This window comes from Coturnix japonica, unplaced genomic scaffold (genome assembly GCF_054131305.1).
Source record: "Coturnix japonica strain WE unplaced genomic scaffold, WE-NBRP24 Scf120, whole genome shotgun sequence".
Taxonomy (NCBI): domain Eukaryota; kingdom Metazoa; phylum Chordata; class Aves; order Galliformes; family Phasianidae; genus Coturnix; species Coturnix japonica.
The window spans coordinates 165798-188754 of record NW_028189023.1 but is presented as its reverse complement, the minus strand read 5'-3'; the positions used below and the strand labels follow the sequence as shown (position 1 = coordinate 188754).

The following is a 22957-nucleotide window of genomic DNA, read 5'->3' as shown; positions in this document are numbered from 1 at the left end:
CCCACAACCCCCCACCCCAAATAGACCCCACTGCCCCCCCCACCCCAAATAGACCCCCCTACCTCCCCCTTAATACACCCCACTGCCCCCCCTCCACCCCAAACAGACCCCACTGCCCCCCCCACCCCAAATAGACCCCCCTACCCCTCCCCTTAATACACCCCACTGCCCCCCCCATTACACCCCATTGCCCCCCCCCCAAATAAACCCCCCTACCCCCCCCTTAATACACCCCACTGCCCCCCCCAGCACCCCCCAACCCCCCACCCCAGCACCCACCAGCCCCCCACCCCAAATACACCCCACTGCCCCCCCCCCCAATAGACACCCCTACCCCCCCCCCCCTTAATACACCCCACTGCCCCCCCCCACCCCAAATAGACCCCCCTACCCCCCCAGCACCCCCCACCCCCCCCAAATAGACCCCACTGCTCCCCTCACCCTAAATACACCCCCCTACCCCCCCCATTAATACACCCCACTGCCCCCCCCACCCTAAATACACACCCCCCACCTCCCCCTTAATACACTCCACTGCCCCCCCAATACACCCCACTGCCCCCCCCACCCCAAATAGACCCCCCTACCCCCCACATCCCAAATAGACCCCACTGCCCCCCCACCAATAGACCCCCCTACCTCCCCCCTTAATACACCCCACTGCCCCCCACCCCAAATAGACCCCACTCTCCCCCTTAATACATCCCACTGCCCCCCCACCCCAAATACACCCCCCTACCTCCCCCTTAATACACCCCCCTACCCCCCCCACCCCAAATAGACCCCCCTACACCCCCCAGCACCCCACAACTCCCCACCCCAAATACATCCCTCTGCCCCCCACCCCACCCCCAATACACCCCACTGCCCCCCCCTTAATACACCCCACTGCCCCCCCCACTCTAAATACACCCCCCAAGCTCCCCCTTAATACACCCCACTGCCCCCCCCAGCACCCCCCAACCCCCCACCCCAAATAGACCCCACTGCCCCCCCCACCCCAAATAGACCCCCCTACCCCTCCCCTTAATACACCCCACTGCCCCCCCCATTACACCCCATTGCCCCCCCCCAAATAAACCCCCCTACCCCCCCCCTTAATACACCCCACTGCCCCCCCCAGCACCCCCCAACCCCCCACCCCAGCACCCACCAGCCCCCCACCCCAAATACACCCCACTGCCCCCCCCCCAATAGACACCCCTACCCCCCCCCCCTTAATACACCCCACTGCCCCCCCCCACCCCAAATAGACCCCCCCCCCCCTTCCCTCACTCACCACGGCTCACCCTTCCCGTTGCCCCCCCACTTATTTCGGGGGGGTCCTGAGGTCGGGGTGCTTCATTGGTGTGTTTTGGGGGGGGGGGGGCTCCTGCCCTCCACCCCCTACTTGTTCCAACCCCCCCAATTTCCATTCCCCCCCCGGGTCCACAAATATGGCGTCCAGCCCCACAGCGCCGTGAACCAGACCAGAGTGGGACAGGAAGGCCAGAGCTGTCTGGGGGGAGGGGGGGGAAATAAAGGGGGGGGGGCTGTTATTATATATTATATAGGGGGTGTTATTATAGGGGTGGGGGTGAGGACAGAACCCCCCCCCCCAACCCCAGCACCGTGAACCAGACCAGAGTGGGACAGGAAGGCCAGAGATGTCTGGGGGGGGGGGGGAAATAAAGGGGGGGGGGGGCTGTTATTATAGGGGTGGGGGTGAGGACAGAACCCCCCCCCCCACCCCCCCAGCACCATGAACCAGACCAGAGTGGGACAGAAAGGCCAGAGCTGTCTGGGGGGGGGGGGGAAATAAAGGGGGGGGGGGCCTGTTATTATATATTATATAGGGGGTGTTATTATATCCTATAGGACCCCTATAGGTCGTATAGGACAGGACCCCCCCCCAGGGTGTAGAATGAGCCCAATCCATCCATCCCCCCCCCCAAACCCCCCAACCCAGCCCCCAAATCACCAGGACCCCCCCAGCTCCATATACCCCCCCAGACCCCCCCACCAGCAGCTGATGTAGCCCCCCCCCCCATCCATCTCCCACCCCCCCCCCAATTATCAGGACCCCCCCCCAACCCCCACCCCAATCCAACACCCCCCCAATCCATACCCCCCCCACCCCCCCAATCACAGATGACCCCCCCCCTCCATTGGGACCCCCCCCCCCTCACCAGCAGCTGCTGCAGCCCCCCCCATCCCCAATCCCAATTGACCCCCCCCATATGTGCCCCCCCCCTCACCAGCAGCTGCTGCAGGCCCCCCTAATCCATCCCCCCCCAATCCCAAATAACCCCCCCCCCATCCATCCCCCCCCAATCTCAATCCAATCCCAATCCATCCCCCCCCCAGTCCCAATCCATCTCACCCCCCCCCCCCATATGTGTGTCCCCCCCCCACATCTCACCAGCAGCTGCTGCAGCCCCCCCAATCACACATGACCCCCCCCCATATCTCACCAGCAGCTGCTGCAGCCCCCAGGCCGCCTCCTCCTCGCTGGGTGCCCCCCCCCCGTCCCGCAGGTGGCAGCGCAGCGGCGTCACCTCCTCGGTCACCAGGTACAGACACTGCTCCGTCTGCGGGTGGGGGGGGGGCAAGCACACAATGACACCCCCAATAACCCCCCCATAGCCCCCCATAACCCCCCCATAGCCCCCCATATACAGACACTGCTCGGTCTGCGGGTAAGGGGGGGGGCAAGCACACAATGACACCCCCATAACCCCCCCATAGCCCCCCATAACCCCCCCATAGCCCCCCATAGCACTATGTCCCCCCATAACCCCCCCATAGCCCCCCATAGCCCCCCCATAGCCCCCCCATATCCTTATGTCCCCCAATAGCCCCCCATATCCCCCCTATGTCACCCCCATATCCCCTCATAGACCCCCCCCCATCCCTATGTCCCCCATAGCCCCCCATAACCCCCCCATAGCACTATGTCCCCCCCTAACCCCCATAGCCCCCCCATAGCCCCATGTCCCCCCCATCCCTATATCCCCCCATAGCCCCCCCATATATCCTTATGTCCCCCAATATCCCCCCATAGCCCCCCATATCCCCCTATGTTCCCCCCCCATAGCCCATGTCCCCCCCCACATCCCTATGTCCCCCCATAGCCCCCCCATATCCCTATGTCCCCCCCCATATCTCCCCATAGCCCCCCTCATCTCTATGTCCCCCCATATCCCCCCCCACATCCCTATGTCCCCCCATAGCCCCCCATATCCCCCCTCAGATCCTTATGTCCCCTGATATCCCCATAGCCCCCCCATATCCCTATGCCCCCCATAACCCCCCATAGCCCCCCCATAGCACTATGTCCCCCCATACCCCCCCCATAGCACTATGTCCCCCCATAGCCCCCCCATAGCACTATGTCCCCCCATAGCCCCCCCATAGCCCCCCCATAGCACTATGTCCCCCCATAGCCCCCCCATAGCCCCCCATAGCCCCCCATAGCCCCCCCATAGCACTATGTCCCCCCATAGCCCCCCCATAGCCCCCCCATAGCACTATGTCCCCCCATAGCCCCCCCATAGCCCCCCATAACCCCCCATAGCACTATGTCCCCCCATAGCCCTCCCCCATATCCCTATGTCCCCCCCATACCACCCCATACCCCCCCTATTTCTATGTCCCTCCATAGCCCCCCATATCCCCTTCATATATCCTTATGTCCCCCAATAGCCCCCCATAGCCTCCCCCATCTCTACGTCCCCCCATAGACCCCCCATATCCCCCCAGAGCCTCCCCCATCCCTATGACCCCCATAGCCCCCCATATCCTCCCCCATAGCCCTCCATATCCCCCCCATATATCCTTATGTCCCCCAATAGCCCCCAATAGCCCCCCATATCTCTTATGTACCCCCCCATAGCACTATGTCCCCCCATAGCCCCCCATATCCCCCCCATATATCCTTATGTCCCCCAATAGCCCCCCATACCCCCCCTATGGCCCCCCCATATCCCTATGTCTCCCCATAGCCCCCCCCCATATCCTTATGTCCCCCCATAGCCCCCCATATCATCCCCATATTCCCCCTATGCCCCCCCCGCATATCCCCCCATAGCCCCCCCCATATCCCTATGTCCCCCCATATCCCCCTATGTTCCCCCCATATCCCTATGTCCCCCCCCACCCCCCATAGCCCCCCTATCTCTATATCCCCCCATAGACCCCCATATTCCTATATCCCCCCATAGACCCCATATCCCTATGTCCCCCCTATTCCCCCATCCCAAAGCCCCTCCATGTCCTCCCTACCCCCCACCCCCCCTATATCCCCACCCCCCCCATGTCCCTCCTACCTCCCCCATTCCCCCCTATATCCCCATGTCCCCCCATCTCCCCCTACCCCCCATCTCCCCACATCCCCCCCTATATCCCCCCTACCCCCCAAGCCCCTCCATATTCCTCCTGCCCCCCATCGTCCCCCATCTCCCCCCTACCCCCCCATCTCCCCCACCCATATCCCCAAGCCCCCCCATGTCCCCCCTACCCCCCTATCCCCCCTTATATCCCCATGTCCCCCCTACCTCCCCATTCCCCCCTATATCCCCAAGCCCCCCATGTCCCCCCTAACCCCCCATATCCCCCAGCCCCTCCATGTCCCCCCCTACCCCCCATCTCCCCCCATCCCCCATGTCCCCCCTACCCCCCATCCCTCCCATATCCCCAAGCCCCCCCATATCCCCCCTACTCCCCATATCCCCCCTATATCCCCATGTCCCCCCATGTATCCCCTACCCACCCTACCCCCCCATATCCCCAAGCCCCCTCATATCCCCCTACCCCCCATCTCCCCCCTACCCCCAATCTCCCCTCACCCTATATCCCCTTGTCCTCCCATGTCCCCCATCCCCCCCATATCCCCCCCTACCCCCCATATCCCCCCCCATGTCCCCCTACCCCCAATCTCCCCAAAGCCCCCCACATATCCCCAAGCCCCCCATATCCCCCCATGTCCCCCCTACCCCCCATCCCCCCCCATATCCCCATCCACCCCATATCCCCCCTATATCTCCCTACCCCCCTACCCCCCCCATATCCCCAAGCCCCCCCATGTCCCCCCTACCCCCCCATCCCCCCCCATATCCCCAAGCCCCCCATGTCCCCCCCTAACCCCCCATCTCCCCCCATCCCCTCCATGTCCCCCCTACTCCCCATCTCCCCCCATCCCCCATGTCCCCCCTACCCCCCCATCCCCCCCATATCCCCAAGCCCCCCCATGTACCCCCTACCCCCCATCCCCCCCATATCCCCATCCCCCCCATATCCCCCCTATATCTCCCTACCCCCCTACCCCCCCATATCCCCAAGCCCCCCCATGTCCCCCCTACCCCCCCATCGCCCCCTATATCCCCAAGTCCCCCATATCCCCCCATGTCCCCCCTACCCCCTCATGTCCCCCACCCCCCCCATCACCCCCCATGCCCCCCTACCCCCCTACCCCCCCATCTCCCCCATTACCTCGAGGCTGTCGATGTAGCCCAGGATATTGGGGTGTCTCAGGGTCCGGAATCGTCTCAGGGCACATCGAGCTCTGGGGGTGTCACTGGGGTCCCCAGAGCCCAGAGTGTGAACAAACACCGTCACCGGCTGCAGGTCAGACTGGGGGGGGAATGGGGGGGTTATGGGGGGGATATAGGGGGGGAACGGGGGGGGTATGGGGGATATGGGGGGGGATGGGGGATATGGGGGGGCTTGGGGATATGGGGGGGTATGGGGGATATGGGGGGGCTTGGGGATATGGGGGGGTATGGGGGATATGGGGGGGCTTGGGGATATGGGGGGGTATGGGGGATATGGGGGGGCTTGGGGATATGGGGGGGGATGGGGGGGTATGGGGGATATGGGGGGTATGGGGGATATGGGGGGGTATGGGGATATGGGGGGGGATTGGGGATATGGGGGGGTATGGGGGATATGGGGGGGCTTGGGGATATGGGGGGGGGATATGGGGGGTATGGGGGATATGAGGGGGCTTGGGGATATGGGGGGTATGGGGGATATGGGGGGCTTGGGGATATGGGGTGGGTAGGGGGGATATGGGGGGGCTGGGGGATATGGGGGGGTATGGGGGATATGGGGGGCTTGGGGATATGGGGGGGTATGGGGGATATGGGGGGGTATGGGGGATATGGGGGGGCTTGGGGATATGGGGGGGTATGGGGGATATGGGGGGGTATGGGGGATATGGGGGGGTATGGGGGATATGGGGGGGTATGGGGGATATGGGGGGGCTTGGGGATATGGGGGGGTATGGGGGGGTATGGGGGATATGGGGGGGCTTGGGGATATGGGGGGGCTTGGGGATATGGGGGGGATGGGGGAGTGTGGGGGTATGGGGGATATGGGGGGGTATGGGGGATATGGGGGGGCTTGGAGATATGGGGGGTATGGGGGATATGGGGGGGTATGGGGGGGGAATGGGGGGAGATGGGGGTCAGGGGGGACATGGGGGGCTTGGGATAAGGGGGGATATTGGGGGGGCTTGGGATATGGGGGGGGGATATGGGGGGGCTTGGGGATATGGGGGGGGGATATGGGGGGGCTTGGGGATATGGGGGGGATATGGGGGGCTTGGGGATATGGGGGGGTATGGGGATATGGGGGGGATGAGGGGGCAGGGTGGGTAGGGGGAATATGGGGGGGATATGGGGGGCTTGGGGATATGGGGTGGGATGGGGGACAGGGTGGGTAGGGGGGATATGGGGTGGGATGGGGGGCAGGGGGGGTAGGGGGGATATGGGGGACTTGGGGATATGGGGGGGATGGGGGGAGATGGGGGAGATGGGGGGGCAGGGTGGGTAGGGGGGATATGGGGGGGTAGGGGGGACATGGGGGGCTTGGGGATATGGGGGGGGTGGGGGGACATGGGGGGCTTGGGGATATGGGGGGGGAAAAGGGGGGCAGAGTGGGTAGGGGGGATATGGGGGGGCATTGGGATATGGGGGGGATGGGGGGACATGGGGGGCTTGGGGATATGGGGGGGGATATGGGGGGGCTTGAGGATACGGGGGGGGGGATATGGGGGGTGGGGAGATGGGGGGCTTGGGGATATGGGGGGGATGGGGATATGGGGGGGGATGTGGGAGCAGGGGGGACATGGGGGGCTTGGGGATACGGGGGGGGGGATATGGGGGGTGGGTATATGGGGGGCTTGGGGATATGGGGGGGGAATCGGGGGTGGGGGTAGGGGGGACATGGGGGGCTTGGGGATATGGGGCGGATGGGGGGTAGGGGGATCATGGGGGGGCTTGGGGATATGGGGTGGATGGGGGGGCAGGGGAGGTATGGGGGGCTTGGGGGGGGCTTGGGGATATGGGGGGGTAGGGGGTACATGGGGGGCTTGGGGATATATTGGGGGATGAGGGGGCAGGGGGGATATGGGGGGGATTCAGGATATGGAGGAGGATGGGAGGGGTAGGGGGGACATGTGGGAGATGGGGATATAGGGGGGGTGGGGGGACATGGGGGGCTTGGGGATATGGGGGGGGGATATAGGGGGGTAGGGGGGATATGGGGGGGCTTGGGAATATGGGGGGGATATGGGGGGGCTTGGGGATATGGGGGGTATGGGGGGGGAATGGGGGGTGGGGGGGGGACATGGGGGGTAGGGGGGATATGGGGGGCTTGGGGATATGGGGGGGTATGGGGGATATGGGGGGGTATGGGGGAGTGGGGGGGTATGTGGGGGGAATGGGGGGAGATGGGGGTCAGGGGGGACATGGGGGGCTTGGGGATAAGGGGGGATATGGGGGGGCTTGGGGATATGGGGGGCTTGGGGATATGGGGGGTATGGGGGATATGGGGGGCTTGGGGATATGAGGGGGTATGGGGGGGTATGGGGGATATGGGGGGCTTGGGGATATGGGGGGGTATGGGGAAATGGGGGGGGATGAGGGGGCAGGGTGGGTAGGGGGAATATGGGGGGGATATGGGGGGCTTGGGGATATGGGGGGGGATGGGGGACAGGGTGGGTAGGGGGGATATGGGGTGGGATGGGGGGCAGGGGGGGTAGGGGGGGCTTGGGGATATGGGGGGGATGGGGGGAGATGGGGGGAGATGGGGGGGCAGGGTGGGTAGGGGGGATATGGAGGGGCTTGGGGACATGGGGGGCTTGGGGATATGGGGGGTGGTGGGGGGGTAGGGGGGACATGGGGGGCTTGGTGATATGGGGGGGGAAAAGGGGGGGCAGGGTGGGTAGGGGGGATATGGGGGGGCATGGGGATATGGGGGGCTTGGGGATATGGGGGGGAGGGGGGGCAGAGGGGACATGGGGGGCTTGAGGATATGGGGGGGTAGGGGGGATATGGGGGGATATGGGGGGGGGGATATGGGGGGGTAGGGGGGATATGGGGGGCGATGGGGATATAGGGGGAATGGGGGGCAGGGTGGGTAGGGGGGATATTTGGGGGGGATATGGGGGGTAGGGGGGACATGGGGGGGATTGGGGATAAGGGGGGCAGGGTGGGTAGGAAGGATATGGGGGGGCTTGGGGATATGGGGGGGGGGATATGGGGGGGGCATGGGGGGGCTTGGGGATATAGGGGGTGGATATGGGGGGCGATGGGGGGCAAGGGGGACATGGGGGGCTTGGGGATATGGGGTGGTAGGGGGTATATGGGGGGGTAGGGGATATGGTGGGGGATGGGGGGGATATGGGGGGGTAGGGGGTATGGGGGGGCTTGGGGATATTGGGGGGATATGGGGGGGGATGGGGGGGCTTGGGGATATGGGAGGGCTTGGGTATATGGGGTAGGGGGATGGGGGGGCAGGGGGGATATGGGGGGCTTGGGGATATGGGGGGGTGGGGAGGCAGGGTGGGTAGGGGGGATACGGGGGTTGATGGGGATATAGGGGGTATGGGGGGATATGGGGGGGCACAGAGGGGGCGGGGGACAGAAAGGATGGGGGGGGGGGCATAGAATGGATGGGGGGGCACGGAAGGGATGGGGGTGACTCGAGATACGGGGCCGTGCGATATGGACACGGATATGGACCGGGCCGAACCGAACCGAGCCGAGCCGAGCCGAACCGAGCAGAGCCGAGCGGAACCGAGCCGAGCCGAACCGAACGGAACCGAACCGAGTGGAGCCGAGCCGGGCCGGGCCGAACGAACCGAGCCGAGCTGGGCCAAAGCGAGCCGAGCCGAACCGAGCCGGGCCGGGCGGAACCGAACCGAGCCAGGCCGAACTGAGCCGAGCTGAGCCAAAGCGAGCCGAGCCGAACCAAGCCGGGCCAGGCCAAACCGAACCGAACCGAGTGGAGCAGAGCCGAGCCGAGCCAAACCGAGCCGGGCTTAGCCGAGCCGGGCGGAACCGAGCCGGGCGGAACCGAGCCGGGCCAGGCCAAACCGAACCGAGTGGAGCCGAGCCGAGCCGGGCCGAACCGAGCCAGGCCGGGCCGAACGGAACCGAGTGGAGCCGAGCTGGGCCGAACCGAGCCAGGCCGAAACGAACCGAACCGAGCCGGGCCGAACCGAGTGGAGCCGGGCCGAACCGAACCGAGTGGAGCCGAGCCGATCCGGGCCGAGCCAAACCGAACCGAACCGAGTGGAGCCAAACCGAACCGAGCCGGGCCGAACCGAGCCAGGTCAGGCCGAACCGAACCGAGTGAAGCCGAGCCGGGCCGAGTCGAGCTGAGCCAAAGCGAGCCGGGCCAGGCCAAACCGAACCGAACCGAGTGGAGCCGAACCGAACCGAACCGAACCGAACCGAACGGAACCGAACGGAACCGAACGGAACCGAACCGAACCGAGTGGAGCCGAACCGAACCGAACCGAACGGAACCGAACCGAACCGAACCGAACGGAACCGAACCGAACCGAGTGGAGCCGAACCGAACCGAACCGAACCGAGCCGGGTCAGGCCTGTCCTCCATCCCCCCCCCCCCTTTACCCCGGTACCTTGCGGTGTCCCTTCATCCTCTTCCAAACCCCGTTGGGTTCCGGGTCCGGTTCGGCCGCCCCCATCTCGAAGCCGAAATCCCGGACGGGGTCGCGGCCGAACAACCACATGGCGCCGGGGGGGGGGTCAATAAAGGAACCGACCGGGGAACGAACCGGGGGCGGCGGAGCGCAGCGCTGTGGGGACGCTAGGCCGCAGCCGCGTCGCGCGGATGTGACGTCACGGAGCGCGACGCGGAGCTTCCGGCGGACGTGGTGACGTGGCAGGATGCGGCGTCACGGCGCGAGGAGGTGACGTCAGCACGCAAGGATGCGACGTAAGCGCGCAAGGATGTGACGTCAGATAAGACGAGGTGGGATTTTGGGGTGAGAAAATGGGATTTTGGGGTCGCGAAAGTGACAATGGAGCCGGAAGTGAGTTTAATGGGCTTTATTACAGCGCTCTGATCCTATTGGCCCCATTAACCCCATTAACCCCATTCATTCACCCCACTGACCCTATTGACCCCATTAACCCCATTAACCCCATTCATACCCACTGACCCCATTAACCCCATTAACCCCATTAACCCCATTCATACCCACTGACCCCATTAACCCCATTAACCCCATTAACCCCATTCATACCCACTGACCCCATTAACCCCATTAACCCCATTAACCCCATTCATACCCACTGACCCCATTAACCCCATTAACCCCATTAACCCCATTCATACGCACCGACCCCATTAACCCCATTAACCCCATTAACCCCATTCATACCCACCGACCCCATTAACCCCATTAACCCCATTAACCGCATTCATACCCACTGACCCCATTAACCCCATTAGCCCCATTCATACCCACTGACCCCATTAACCCCATTAACCCCATTAGCCCCATTCATACCCACTGACCCCATTAACCCCATTAACCCCATTAACCCCATTCATACCCACCGACCCCATTAACCCCATTAACCCCATTCATACCCACCGACCCCACTGACCCCATTAACCCCATTAGCCCCATTCATTCACCCCACTGACCCCATTAACCCCATTAGCCCCATTAACCCCATTCATACCCACTGACCCCATTAACCCCATTAACCCCATTAACCCCATTCATTCACCCCACTGACCCCATTAACCCCATTCATACCCACCGACCCCATTAACCCCATTAACCCCATTCATACCCACCGACCCCATTAACCCCATTAACCCCATTCATACCCACTGACCCCATTAACCCCATTTACCCCATTAACCCCATTCATACCCACCGACCCCATTAACCCCATTAACCCCATTCATACCCACTGACCCCATTAACCCCCATTAACCCCATTAACCCCATTCATACCCACCGACCCCATTAACCCCATTAACCCCATTCATTCACCCCACTGACCTCATTCATTAACCGCACAGACCCCATTAACCACACTGACCTTATTAATTAACCCCACCGACCCCATTCATTCACCCCATTAACCCTATTCATACCCATTAACCCCATTAACCCCATTCATTAACCCCATTAACCCCATTCATACCCATTGACCCCATTCATTAACTCCATTAACCCCACTGACCCCATTAACCCCATTGACCCCATTCATACAACCACTGACCCATTAATTAACCCCATTAACCCCACCGACCCCATTAACCCCATTCATTAACCCCATTAATTCACCTACTGACCCCATTAACCCCACTGACCCCATTCATTCACCCCATTAACCCCATTAATTAACCCCATTAACCCCATTAATTAACCCCTCGACCCCATTAACCCCATTAACCCCATTCATACCCACTGACCCCATTCATACCCACTGCCCCCATTCATTCACCCCATTAACCCCATTAATTAACCCCATTAACCCCATTAATTAACCCCTCGACCCCATTAACCCCATTAACCCCATTAACCCCATTCATACCCACTGACCCCATTCATACCCACTGCCCCCATTCATTCACCCCATTAACCCCATTAATTAACCCCATTAACCCCATTAACCCCATTAATTAACCCCTCGACCCCATTAACCCCATTCACCCCATTCATACCCACTGACCCCATTCATACCCACTGCCCCCATTCATTCACCCCATTAACCCCATTAATTAACCCCATTAACCCCATTAATTAACCCCTCGACCCCATTAACCGCATTAACCATATTAACCCCATCTATTTCTATTCCGATATGGGGGTTTCTGTCGCGATATGGGGGTTTCTATCGTGATATGGGGGTTTCTGTCGCGATATGGGGGTTTCTATCGCGATATGGGGGTTTCTGTCGCGATATGGGGGTTTCTATCGCGATATGGGGGTTTCTGTCGCGATATGGGGGTTTCTATCGCGATATGGGGGTTTCTATCGCGATATGGGGGTTTCTATCTCGATATGGGGGTTTCTATCACGATATGGGGTTTCTATTGTGATATGGGGGTTTCTATCTCGATATGGGGGTTTCTATTGAGATATGGGGGTTTCTATTGAGATATGGGGGTTTCTATCGCGATATGGGGGTTTCTATTGCGATATGGGGGTTTCTATCGCGATATGGGGGTTTCTATCGCGATATGGGGGTTTCTATTGTGATATAGGGGTTTCTATCGCGATATGGGGGTTTCTATTGCGATATGGGGGTTTCTATTGCGATATGGGGGTTTCTATCGCGATATGGGGGTTTCTATTGAGATATGGGGGTTTCTATTGCGATATGGGGGTTTCTATTGCGATATGAGGGTTTCTATCACGATATGGGGGGTTTCTATCGTGATATGGGGGTTTCTATTGCGATATGGGGGTTTCTATCGCGATATGGGGGTTTCTATCGCGATATGGGGGTTTCTATCATGATATGGGGGTTTCTATCGCGATATGGAGGTTTCTATCACGATATGGGGGTTTCTATCGCGATATGGGGGTTTCTATTGCAATATGGGGGTTTCTATTGCGATATGGGGGTTTCTATCGCGATATGGGGGTTTCTATCACGATATGGGGGTTTCTATCGCGATATGGGGGTTTCTATTGAGATATGGGAGTTTCTATTGCGATATGGGGGTCCTGGTCACGATATGAAGGGGCCTCGTTGCGATACATGGCCCATCATAGGCCCCTATGTCGTGATATAGGTCATGTGGTGCTGTCACGTGATCTCTATGTCACGACAGGGTCCCTATGTCGTGATATAGGTCATGTGGCGTCGTCACGTGGTCTCTGTGTCGCGACAGGGTCCCTCTGTCGCGATATAGGTCATGTGATGGCCCTCAGAGCTGTGTGGGGTCCGCCCCCTCCTCAGCACCCAGCACCCCCCTCCTGAGGGCTCATCCCACCAGGACCCAGATGTCACGACAGGACTTTCATGTCGCGATAGTCTTTATACAACAGGACCTTCATGTCGCGATAGTCTTTATACAACAGGACCTTCATGTCGCGATAGTCTTTATACAACAGGACCCTCATGTCGCGATAGTCTTTATACAACAGGACCTTCATGTCGCGATAGTCTTTATATTATAGGATCTTCATGTCACAATAGTCTATATACAACAGGACCTTCATGTCACGATAGTTTTTATACAACAGGACCTTCATGTCGCGATAGTCTTTATACAACAGGACCCTCATGTCACGATAGTCTTTATACAACAGGACCTTCATGTCACGATAGTCTTTATACAACAGGACCTTCATATCACGATAGTCTTTATACAACAGGACCTTCATGTCGCGATAGTCTTTATACAACAGGACCTTCATATCGCGATAGTCTTTATACAACAGGACCTTCATGTCACGATAGTCTTTATACAACAGGACCTTCATATCGCGATAGTCTTTATACAACAGGACCTTCATGTCACGATAGTCTTTATACAACAGGACCTTCATGTCACGACAGTCTTTATATGATCGGACCCTCATATCACGATAGTCTTTATATGACAGGACCTTCATGTCACGATAGTCTTTATACAACAGGACCTTCATGTCACGATAGTCTTTATACAACAGGACCTTCATGTCACGATAGTCTTTATACAACAAGACCTTCATGTCACGATAGTCTTTATAAGGCAGGACCTTCATGTCGCGATAGTCTTTATAAGGCAGGACCTTCATGTCGCGATAGTCTTTATACAACAGGACCTTCATGTCACGATAGTCTTTATACAACAGGACCTTCATGTCACGATAGTCTTTATACTACAAGACCTTCATGTCGTGATAGTCTTTATACAACAGGACCTTCATGTCGCGATAGTCTTTATACAACAGGACCCTCATGTCACGATAGTCTTTATATGACAGGACCTTCATGTCGCGATAGTCTTTATACAACAGGACCTTCATGTCGCGATAGTCTTTATACAACAGGACCTTCATGTCACGATAGTCTTTATATGACAGGACCTTCATGTCGCGATAGTCTTTATACTACAAGACCTTCATGTCACGATAGTTTTTATACAACAACACCCTCATGTCACGATAGTCTTTATACAACAGGACCTTCATGTCGCGATAGTCTTTATACTACAAGACCTTCATGTCACGATAGTCTTTATACAACAGGACCTTCATGTCACGATAGTCTCTATATGACAGGACTTCATGTCACGATAGTCTTTATATTATAGGACCTTTATGTCGCGATAGTCTTTATACAACAGGACCTTCATGTCGCGATAGTCTTTATACTACAAGACCTTCATGTCACGATAGTCTTTATACAACAGGACCTTCATGTCACGATAGTCTTTATACAACAGGACCTTCATGTCGCGATAGTCTTTATACAACAGGACCTTCATGTCATGATAGTTTTTATACAATAGGACCTTCATACAATGATAGTCTTTATACAACAGGACCTTCATGTCAGGTCCTACAATCCTTCCATCACACCAGGACCTATTAGTGTCCCGTTACCTCCATCCTCATGTCACGACAGTGTCTCCATGTCACGACAGTAGCAGCTCAGGGCCAGGCCAGCAGCGGCGCCGCGGGGATTCGAACCCCGTCCCTCAGGGAGTGCCACCACCGGCGCCTTTTGCTTTTTTTTGGCCTTATTTTGCTCATTTTTGTGGCCCGAAGGAGAAAAGCAAAACCTGAGACAACGACAGAGTTGCTCAGGAAAAGAAAACCTGGCCCGGGGAGGGGAATGGGGGGTGTTAAAATATGGTTTTTAAAGTGAAAAGAGGGAAATTAAGGACAATTTGGAACCCCCCCCGGGCATCATGGGGTCCCCCCACCAAACCCCGACCCCTTTTTTGTTGTGTTTTAACCCAATTTGAGGGCATGGGAGGGGGGGTAAAGCGTGAAGCCGGGGGGGCCCCCGTTGCCCATTGTGGGTGATGTCGGTGGGTATAGTTCTATATGAAGGGGGTTGGCTTGAATTTAGGGGGAGGCTGAGCTCAGATTTTGGGGTGATTTAGTGAGGTTTTGGGGTTAAAGGAAGTAAAGGTGATCACCTGGCTGCTTCCGCCGCGGGTCCGGCTGCGCCGTCACCTCCTGGAAGGCAATGGCGACACCCCCCCACCGCGTGCCCCCAAAACCACCCCCAAAAACGACTATTTCCGTCAACAACGCCAAAAAAAATGGCATTTTCATACGCCGGCGTCAAGGGTTTGAACCACCCCCTTAAAATTACCCAATCTCCATGAAACTGACCCAAAATCAAAGTCACTCGGCGGACACACATCGGGGGTTTCTCGGCGTCGATTCGAGGTTGAAGAGGTTTTGGTTTGTTTTGGGGTGATTTGTTGAGGTTTTGGTCAATGGATGTTTTCGGTGCCTACGGTCGCATGGGGAGAAGGCGCGCGCCGCCCCACCCCCACCCCACTTTATTTGGGGCCTTTTGGGGTGTTTTTAGGAGTTATTATTACCCCGGCGCAAAACGGGTTCAGAAAGCGCGATTTTGGGTCATCCCCAGCGCAGAACAGACGTAAGAAATGGGCTCAGAGCACGAAACGGGCTCAGAAAGAGGGATTTGGGGTCCGACGCGCTTCCCCCGGCGCTAAATGGGCTTAGAAAGAGAGATTTGGGGTCAGCCACGCGTCCCCGGCGCAAAATGGGCTCAGAAAGCACGATTTCAGGTCAGCCACGCGTCCGGAACAGGCGCAGAAAGGGGGATTTTAGGTCAGCCATGCACCCCCGGCGCAAAATGGGCTCAGAAAGGGGGATTTTGGGTCAGCCGCGTGTCCAAAACGGGCTTAGAATGAGGGATTTTGGGTCAGCCACACATTTAAAATGGGCTCAGAAAGAGATTTTGGGTCAGCCACATGTCTTAACATGGGCTCAGAAAGGGAGGTTTTGGGTCAGCCACGTGTCCAAAACGTGCTCAGAAAGGGGGATTTTGGGTCAGCCACGTGTCTAAAACAGGCTGAGGGATTTTGGGTCAGCCACACATGTAAAATGGGCTGAGAAAGTGGGATTTTGGGTCAGTCACACGGCGCCAGCGCGAAGCGGGTTCAGAAATGGGCGTTTTGGGGGTGAAGCTCGCGGCGAAACAGGCGCAGAAAGCAACATTTTGGGTGCGTCGTGAGAGCGTCGCTGCTGCCCCAACACAGAATGGGCTCAGAAAGCAGCTTTTTGGGACCGGTGTGACGAAAAAACAACACAAAACGAAGGAAAAGGACCCAAAAAGCAGGGTATGGGGCCGGCGTGACCGCGCCGCAGGTACTTACTCCGCTCCCTTGGATATTTTCTGCCTCTTTTTTAAGGGGTTTTGTGCTCTTTTTGGGGTTTTTGGTGTTTTTTTTTTTTAAATAGTTTTGTTTTTTCTAATTTTTATATCTTTTTTTTTAAGCATTTCTCCTCTCTTTGGGTTGTTTTGGGGCTGTTTTATGTCGCTGCGAAGCTGCCTCAATGGAGAGCAAGAAAACGAGGGGGGGGGGAGAGAAAAGAAAACAACAAAACACAACAGACCCCCCCCCCCTAAAAATAAACCCCACAACACCACTGCCATTTTGGGGAGAATAACTGGGAAATGGGTACAAACCTCCCCCCTCCCCTCAATGCACACCAAAAAGTGACTTCTTTCACTTCAATGCCCGCTGAAGGGCATGGAGCTGCACACTGCTGTGCAGGCCGCTCATTTTGGGGTTATTTCTGGCCATTTTGGGGCCATTTTCGGCCATTTTGGGGCCATTTCCAGCCATTTTGGGGGGGCATTTCCTGCCACCGTTTGTTTTTCATTCTCAAATGGGTAGAAAACAAGCAAAATTAGGGCTGAAATGGGGCCGACCCACCCCTGGGTGAACCTAACGCCATCGCCCCGAATCCACCCACATCTCCAATTTGGGTGAAAAACAGCACAAATACCTATTTTTTTTCCTCCCTTATCCTATACGTAGCTTTTTGTATTTTTTATGGGGGAGATGGTTTTGCTGCCGTGTTTCTCTCTGCCTTTTCGCCTCAGGAGTCCACGCTGCCTCGGTTTTGGGGCAAATTCCCGCAGTTTTGGTGCTCTCACTGATCTGTGCCGAAGATCCCTTTGCTGCCAACACCCAGCGCCCTTTGCTTTTTGCCTTTTTTGCCCTCAAAATCCGACGGTTCAAGGCTAAAACACCTACGAGACAGAATCCCCCCCCCCTCAACGTCAGCCCCCGTTTGGGGTAAAAACGCTCCTTTTAGCTACTTCAGCCACAATCGCTCCCCTTTTCACACCCCTCGCGTCGGAAAGGAGGAGGAGATGGGGGTGGGTGGTGGGTGGGAGGGGTTGTTTTTGGGGCAATTTCAAACAGAATCGGGGTCCCAACACACCCGGCTCCTCCCGCGCGTCCCAACCTCCAAAAACACCGGATTTCCCCCCAAAACGCGTCGCAGCCGCTCACAGAATTAGGATGGTTTTGGGTGAATTTAAGGGAATCCGGTCCACGCGCGCATCCTTTCCGCCATCATCACAAACATGAGCCATTTTGGGGGTTTTTTTGCCCCATTTTCCACCCCAAACCCCCCTCCTCGCTCCCTTCCCTACGTTTACAACTCACGGTTCGGGGGCATAAAGCCTAAATTTAAGCTTCCTGTTGCCTTTTACGGAGAAAAACCTGAAAACACAGAATATTAACCCCTCCCCCCCCCCCTCCTCCTCCTCCCCCTTTCCCCACCCGCTGCCATTTTGGGGCAGTTTGGGTGCATTTCTTAATGTTACTCTGTTTTTGTTATAAGCGAAGCTCCTGGTACAAGTTTCTCTTCCTGATTTTCCAAGCTCCTCTTTTTTTGGGGGGGCCAAAAAGCGGCTTTTTCCACACAATCTGTTCTTCCAAAAGCTGTATCCTATCAATCACTGGCATCTGCAAAAAGGGCGGAAAACACCCCAAAACACACCGCCCCCCCCCCAACATACATCCCCCCCCCCACAGCACAATCCTGACCTCCATCAAGTCAAAAAATACAGAGAAACGCCCCCAAAATTTCAACGATTATAAAAAATAATAATCATCATCTTACTTCTGAGAGTCTCAGTTACCCAAATCTGTGGCTTTTATCCTCAAATCTCCCTGCAGAAAAGCTCCTGGATGCTGAGATTTTTCCCCTTTCTCGGCTCAAATCTTTCAATCCTGAGGGTCCATAGTTTTTATTTCCTCATCTTTTTTTTTTCTCATCATTATTATCTTAAATTGCCTTTTTTTTGTTACTTATTAATTGCTCCTCCACTTTTGTCTCTTGGCGCTGCCACAACCTGGGAGGGGAAACAAACTCGAACACCCCCCCCCCAACAAAAAAAAACAACACAAAAGAAAACAGCACTTTTCCCTTTTTCCACCATTTTTTATCCTCCTTTCCCCACCTGCTCCCCCCATCCCCCCCCCGCCCCTATCAACAACACGACATTTTGGGCTTAAAATCCCAAAGATTCGGCACTTACTCTGAGACGCACCACTGGTACCTACAACACTTGACAGCCGGAGCGTGATGACGTTGGATTTGGGGTTGAATTCATACTTTTCCACATTCTTTTTTTTTTTTTTTTTCCTGTTAAGTTTTTCTTCCCCCAACCCCCCCTCATAAAAATAATAATAATTAAAACATATTCACCATTTCCGTTGATTTTTTTATCCCCAAATCTACCCCAACGTTGGGCAATTCCAGGGGTGCTTTGTGGCCATAGTAGTGCCTGAAACGATAAGAGCCCCCTCAACCCCCCCTCCCCCTCCCCCCCCTTTCTGCCCCATTAAGGGGCCTCACCGCGCCTCTCCTTTTTGGGGCCGTTTCCTCTGATTCGATGAATTCCGCCTCCAGCCTCACCACGCTCCGGCTGCTTCACCTCATTGCCTTCCATTCCTTCTCTCTGCTTTTTCTCCACCATCTTCTCTCTCCTTTGGGCCCTATTCTTCCTCCATTCCTTCTCTCTGCTTTCTTTCCACATCTTCTCTCTCCTTTGGGCCCCTATTCTTCACCAAAATGCCTCTTTTCTTCCCCAATTTAAAGCTTCCATCCGGGCTGTAACCAATCCTCGCTCGGCCGCCTCTTCTATTGGCTGCTTTTCTATCTTCCTCTCTTCTCTCCTTCCTCTCATCCTGATTTCCCTCTTCTATTTTCTATCTTCTTTATTTTTGGCCTATTTTCTTCCCTATTTTCTTCTTTTTCTTCCCTATTTTCTATCTTCTTTTTTGCCTATTTTCTTCTCATTTTTTCCCTGTTTTCTTCTTTTTTTTCCTATTTTCCTCTTTTTTCCCAATTTTCTTCTTTTTTATTTGCTTTTTTTTTTGCTTATTTTCTTTTTTTGCTTATTTTCTTTTTTCTTTTTGCTTATTTTCTTTTTTTTTGCTTTTTTTTTTTGCTTATTTTTTTCTTTTGGCTTATTTTTTTCTTTGCTTATTTTTTTCTTTTCTTTTTTTTTTTGCTTATTTTTTTTTTCTTTTGGCATATTTTTTCTTTTTTCTTTGCTTATTTTTTTTTCTTTTTTCTTTTGCCTATTTTCTTCTTTTTTCCCTATTTTCTTCCTTATTTTCCCCCTATTTTCTTCTTTTTTTTTTTTGTTGCCTATTTTCTTCCTTTTTTTTTGCCTATTTTCTTGCTTATTTTTCCCCTATTTTCTTCTTTCTTTTGCCTATTTTCTTGCTTATTTTTCCCCATTTTCTTCTATTTTTTTGCCTATTTTCTTCTTTTTTCCCTATTTTCTTCTTATTTTCCCTATTTCTTCTTGTATTTTCCTCTTTACCATCTCCTTCCTTTTTCCTATGCTCATTTTTTTCTATTTTCTTGGATTTTCCCCTATTTTTTAAGTATTCTTCTATTTTCTCGTTTTCCTAACTCACTTTTTGTTTCCATTTTCTTTCTTTTCCACTTCATTTCTCTATTGCCTTCTTTCATTTCTCTTATTTTCTACCTTCTCTCTTTTTTTTCCTATTTCCTCTTCTATTTTTTCTGCTTTTCTTCTATTTTCTCCTCTCTTCTAATTTTCTTCTATTTTTCCTATTTTCTCTATTCTTCCATTTCTTCACTTTCTATTCTTCTCTACTTCTCCTTTTCTCTTCTTTTTTTTCCTATTTTTCCCCAATTTTCTCTATTTTTTCTGTTTTCTAATCTTCAATTTCCTCCCTTATTTTTCTATTATTTCCTAATCTTCCATTTTATCTTCTATCATTTTCTATTTTCTATAATTTTCTATTTTCTGCTTCTCTTCCATTTTTTCCCCAATCTTCTCTTCCATTTCTACTTCTCTTTTTTTCTATTATTCCCTATTTTTTCCTCTTCTTTTTTTCCATTAATCTCCAATTTTCCTTTTCCCCCCCCAATTATTTCCTCCTCTCTTCTGTCTTTTTCTTTCCATCGTTTCCTCCTTTCTTTCATTGTTTTTTTGGCCATTATTTCCTCTTTTGCTCCCGTTTCCATTTTGCCCTCCACCTTCCGTCCTACGGACCCCAATACGTATTTTGAACCAAAAAGTCCTTTTTTCTCCTCTAAATCCTCCCTGCCTCGTCGCCGCCTCCGCTCTTCCCGGCTCCGAAATGCCAAATTCTCCTAAAACGCCCCCAAAACAGCTCCAACGGGGACCAAAACGCCTTTTCTCCTCCTCCTCTTGCCACGTTTTGGGTTAAGAACGCAGCTTTTTTGGCTGTGTTGCCATGGGGGGGCCGGGCTTGGGGCCACGTCGGCGTGAAGCCGTCGCTCACCTCGCTCTGCACCTCCTTCCATTTCCGCACTGCCACCCAGTTTTGTTTCCTCCATCTTGCTCACTTCTCCCTTTCCTCTTCGCTCTCCATTTCTCCTCCTTCCATCCATCCATCCATCTTCTCTTAAGAGCCAAAGCTTTCGCTCCACAGCTTCCAATTTGAAGCTCAGCCTTCTCTTTCTGCCCCCATTCGGCTGATTAAAAAAGCCACGTTTTCACCTCAAATCTCGCTTGCTCTCCCTGCCGCTCCTCCACGCTCACATTTTTCTCCTCACTTCTCTCCTTTTCCTCATCTCAAAGCCCCATCTGGAATAAAAGGGGAAAGCAGAGCAATAAGCAAACAGCTTGCAGAGCCAATCAGAGCCGCTGCACCTCTCCCAAAAACCTCCAATCTCAGAAATTGCCCAAATTCAGTCATTTTCTTTTTTTTTCTGCAGCTCTTCCCTGCTCCTCTGCCTCTCTGCTCCCCCTGCACACCCCGAGCCGGGGTGGAGCTTTATAGGGCTGAGCTGCTGTACTGCGGCTCTGCCTCCGCAGGAGGGGGGGAGGAGGAGGGAAGGGGGGGGGCAGGTGGTAAAATAGTCCCCCAAACGCCCCCAAAATGTCCTAAAATATAAGAAAAAAGAAAGAAAAAGCCACCCCCCACCCCTTCTTCATGCACGACAAAGCCTCTTTTATTATTATTCATTATTATTATTATTATTTTATTATTTTTATGGAGTGTCCCCCCTCCCCCAAACCGCTGCTGTTGGAACGACGTCAGCCTCCTTTGTTTCACTATGGGAAGGGTTAAATTTCACTCTATTTTTTTCTCCTTTCCCCCTTTTTTCCCCCCCCTCCCCCCATTTTAAACACCTCCGTCCTTTTTCTGACGCCATTTTCCAGCGTTTTCGCTGTTGTTTTTGCTCCTTTTATTCCCATGTTATTCCCCCTCCCCCGTTTTTATCCCCACTGCATTTTGCCAACCCCCCCCCAACAACAAAAAAGGCCCCAAATCTTTGGGATGGGGGTTAAAAATCCAACCCCTTTCCTTTTTAAACAAAGGAAAACACCCCAAAATTGACCTTTTTTTTTCCCTCACTCATTTCACTCGGTGAGTTGGAAAACGCTGAAAACTCTTTATTTTCCCCCATTTAATTCCCTCTTTTCCCAGCAGTTTCCCATCCCCGTTCTTACCCTACCATCCCATCCGCCCCTTCTCACTCAATTTGGCCCAAAAAGCACCAAAATATCCCTATTTCAGCCCATTCTGCAGCAGTGCTGAGTCACGCTGCAGCCACGCTTGGCCCTTTAAATGGGAAACCGAACCCCGTTTTAATGCATTTTAGGGGCATTTCCGCTCCAGGTAACAACACCCTAAGATTAAAGACACCCCAAAAACACACCAGACCTCTCATTAGTCCTCAATTAACGTTAATTAATGCTCTGACGACGCGGGCGGCACCGGGGACCTTTTCCATATCGGATTTCAAGGCGTTTCCTGTAAAACCAGAGAGAAAAACGCTGTTGTTAATCGGTTTCTATTGTTCTGATGGAGCATTTTGTGATTAAAAACCCCATTTTTTCCCCATTTTTATTGGTCCTCCCATCACCCCAAAGCCCCAGAGTGGGATCAACCCCATGGCTGCAACGTGACTTGCACATTCCTGCTCAAACACACCCTAAAAACCCCAATTAAAAAGCAAAAATAGCCTATTATCCCATATTTAACATTACTATTAAAGTCTCGCTGGGATAATTCATGTTTTTTAGCACAAAAACAGCCCCAAAAAGACACTTTTTACTTCAGAAATGACTCCCCGGGAGTCACCTGAAGGGCCTTTTACACTCAGAAAGACTCTGAAGAAAAAAAACATCGTATTTTCTTACAAAAACATCATTTGTTTTACTATTAAACGTCATTTTTGCTT

The 22957-nt window shown here is 54.6% G+C and overlaps 3 protein-coding genes across 10 annotated transcripts in view; all 3 read right to left on the bottom strand.

Moving 5' to 3' along the window:
* Positions 1-1278: 1278 nt before the first annotated feature.
* On the bottom strand, positions 1279-10338 carry SCYL1 (SCY1 like pseudokinase 1). Of its 2 annotated transcripts, none has more exons than XM_085535425.1 (4): positions 9911-10338; positions 5470-5610; positions 2454-2570; positions 1279-1498 (listed from the first exon to the last, which is right to left on the bottom strand). In XM_085535425.1, the coding sequence occupies exons 1-4, from the start codon at positions 10019-10021 to the stop codon at positions 1310-1312; spliced, it is 558 nt and encodes a 185-aa protein (XP_085391551.1). In that variant the 5' UTR covers positions 10022-10338; the 3' UTR covers positions 1279-1309. The 2 variants fall into 2 exon arrangements, with proteins under 2 accessions (XP_085391551.1, XP_085391552.1); XM_085535426.1 differs by having other exon boundaries at positions 1279-1494; positions 9911-10336.
* A 2944-nt stretch (positions 10339-13282) lies between these two features.
* Positions 13283-21518, bottom strand: LOC146751173 (uncharacterized). Of its 7 annotated transcripts, XM_085535423.1 has the most exons (3): positions 14635-21518; positions 14042-14503; positions 13283-13975 (listed from the first exon to the last, which is right to left on the bottom strand). In XM_085535423.1, exons 2-3 carry the CDS (start codon positions 14111-14113, stop codon positions 13439-13441), a joined length of 609 nt encoding a protein of 202 aa, XP_085391549.1. In that variant the 5' UTR covers positions 14114-14503; positions 14635-21518; the 3' UTR covers positions 13283-13438. The 7 variants fall into 7 exon arrangements, with proteins under 7 accessions (XP_085391549.1, XP_085391548.1, XP_085391545.1 ...); XM_085535422.1 differs by having other exon boundaries at positions 13283-13810; positions 13877-21518; XM_085535419.1 differs by having other exon boundaries at positions 13283-14305; positions 14339-21518.
* Positions 15697-22957, bottom strand: part of FRMD8 (FERM domain containing 8) — a 27724-nt gene continuing 20463 nt past the window's right edge. Inside the window, 1 exon segment of the mRNA XM_085535361.1 lies at positions 15697-22527. Within this exon segment, the coding sequence (XP_085391487.1) occupies positions 22516-22527 (12 nt within the window). The 3' untranslated portion in view covers positions 15697-22515.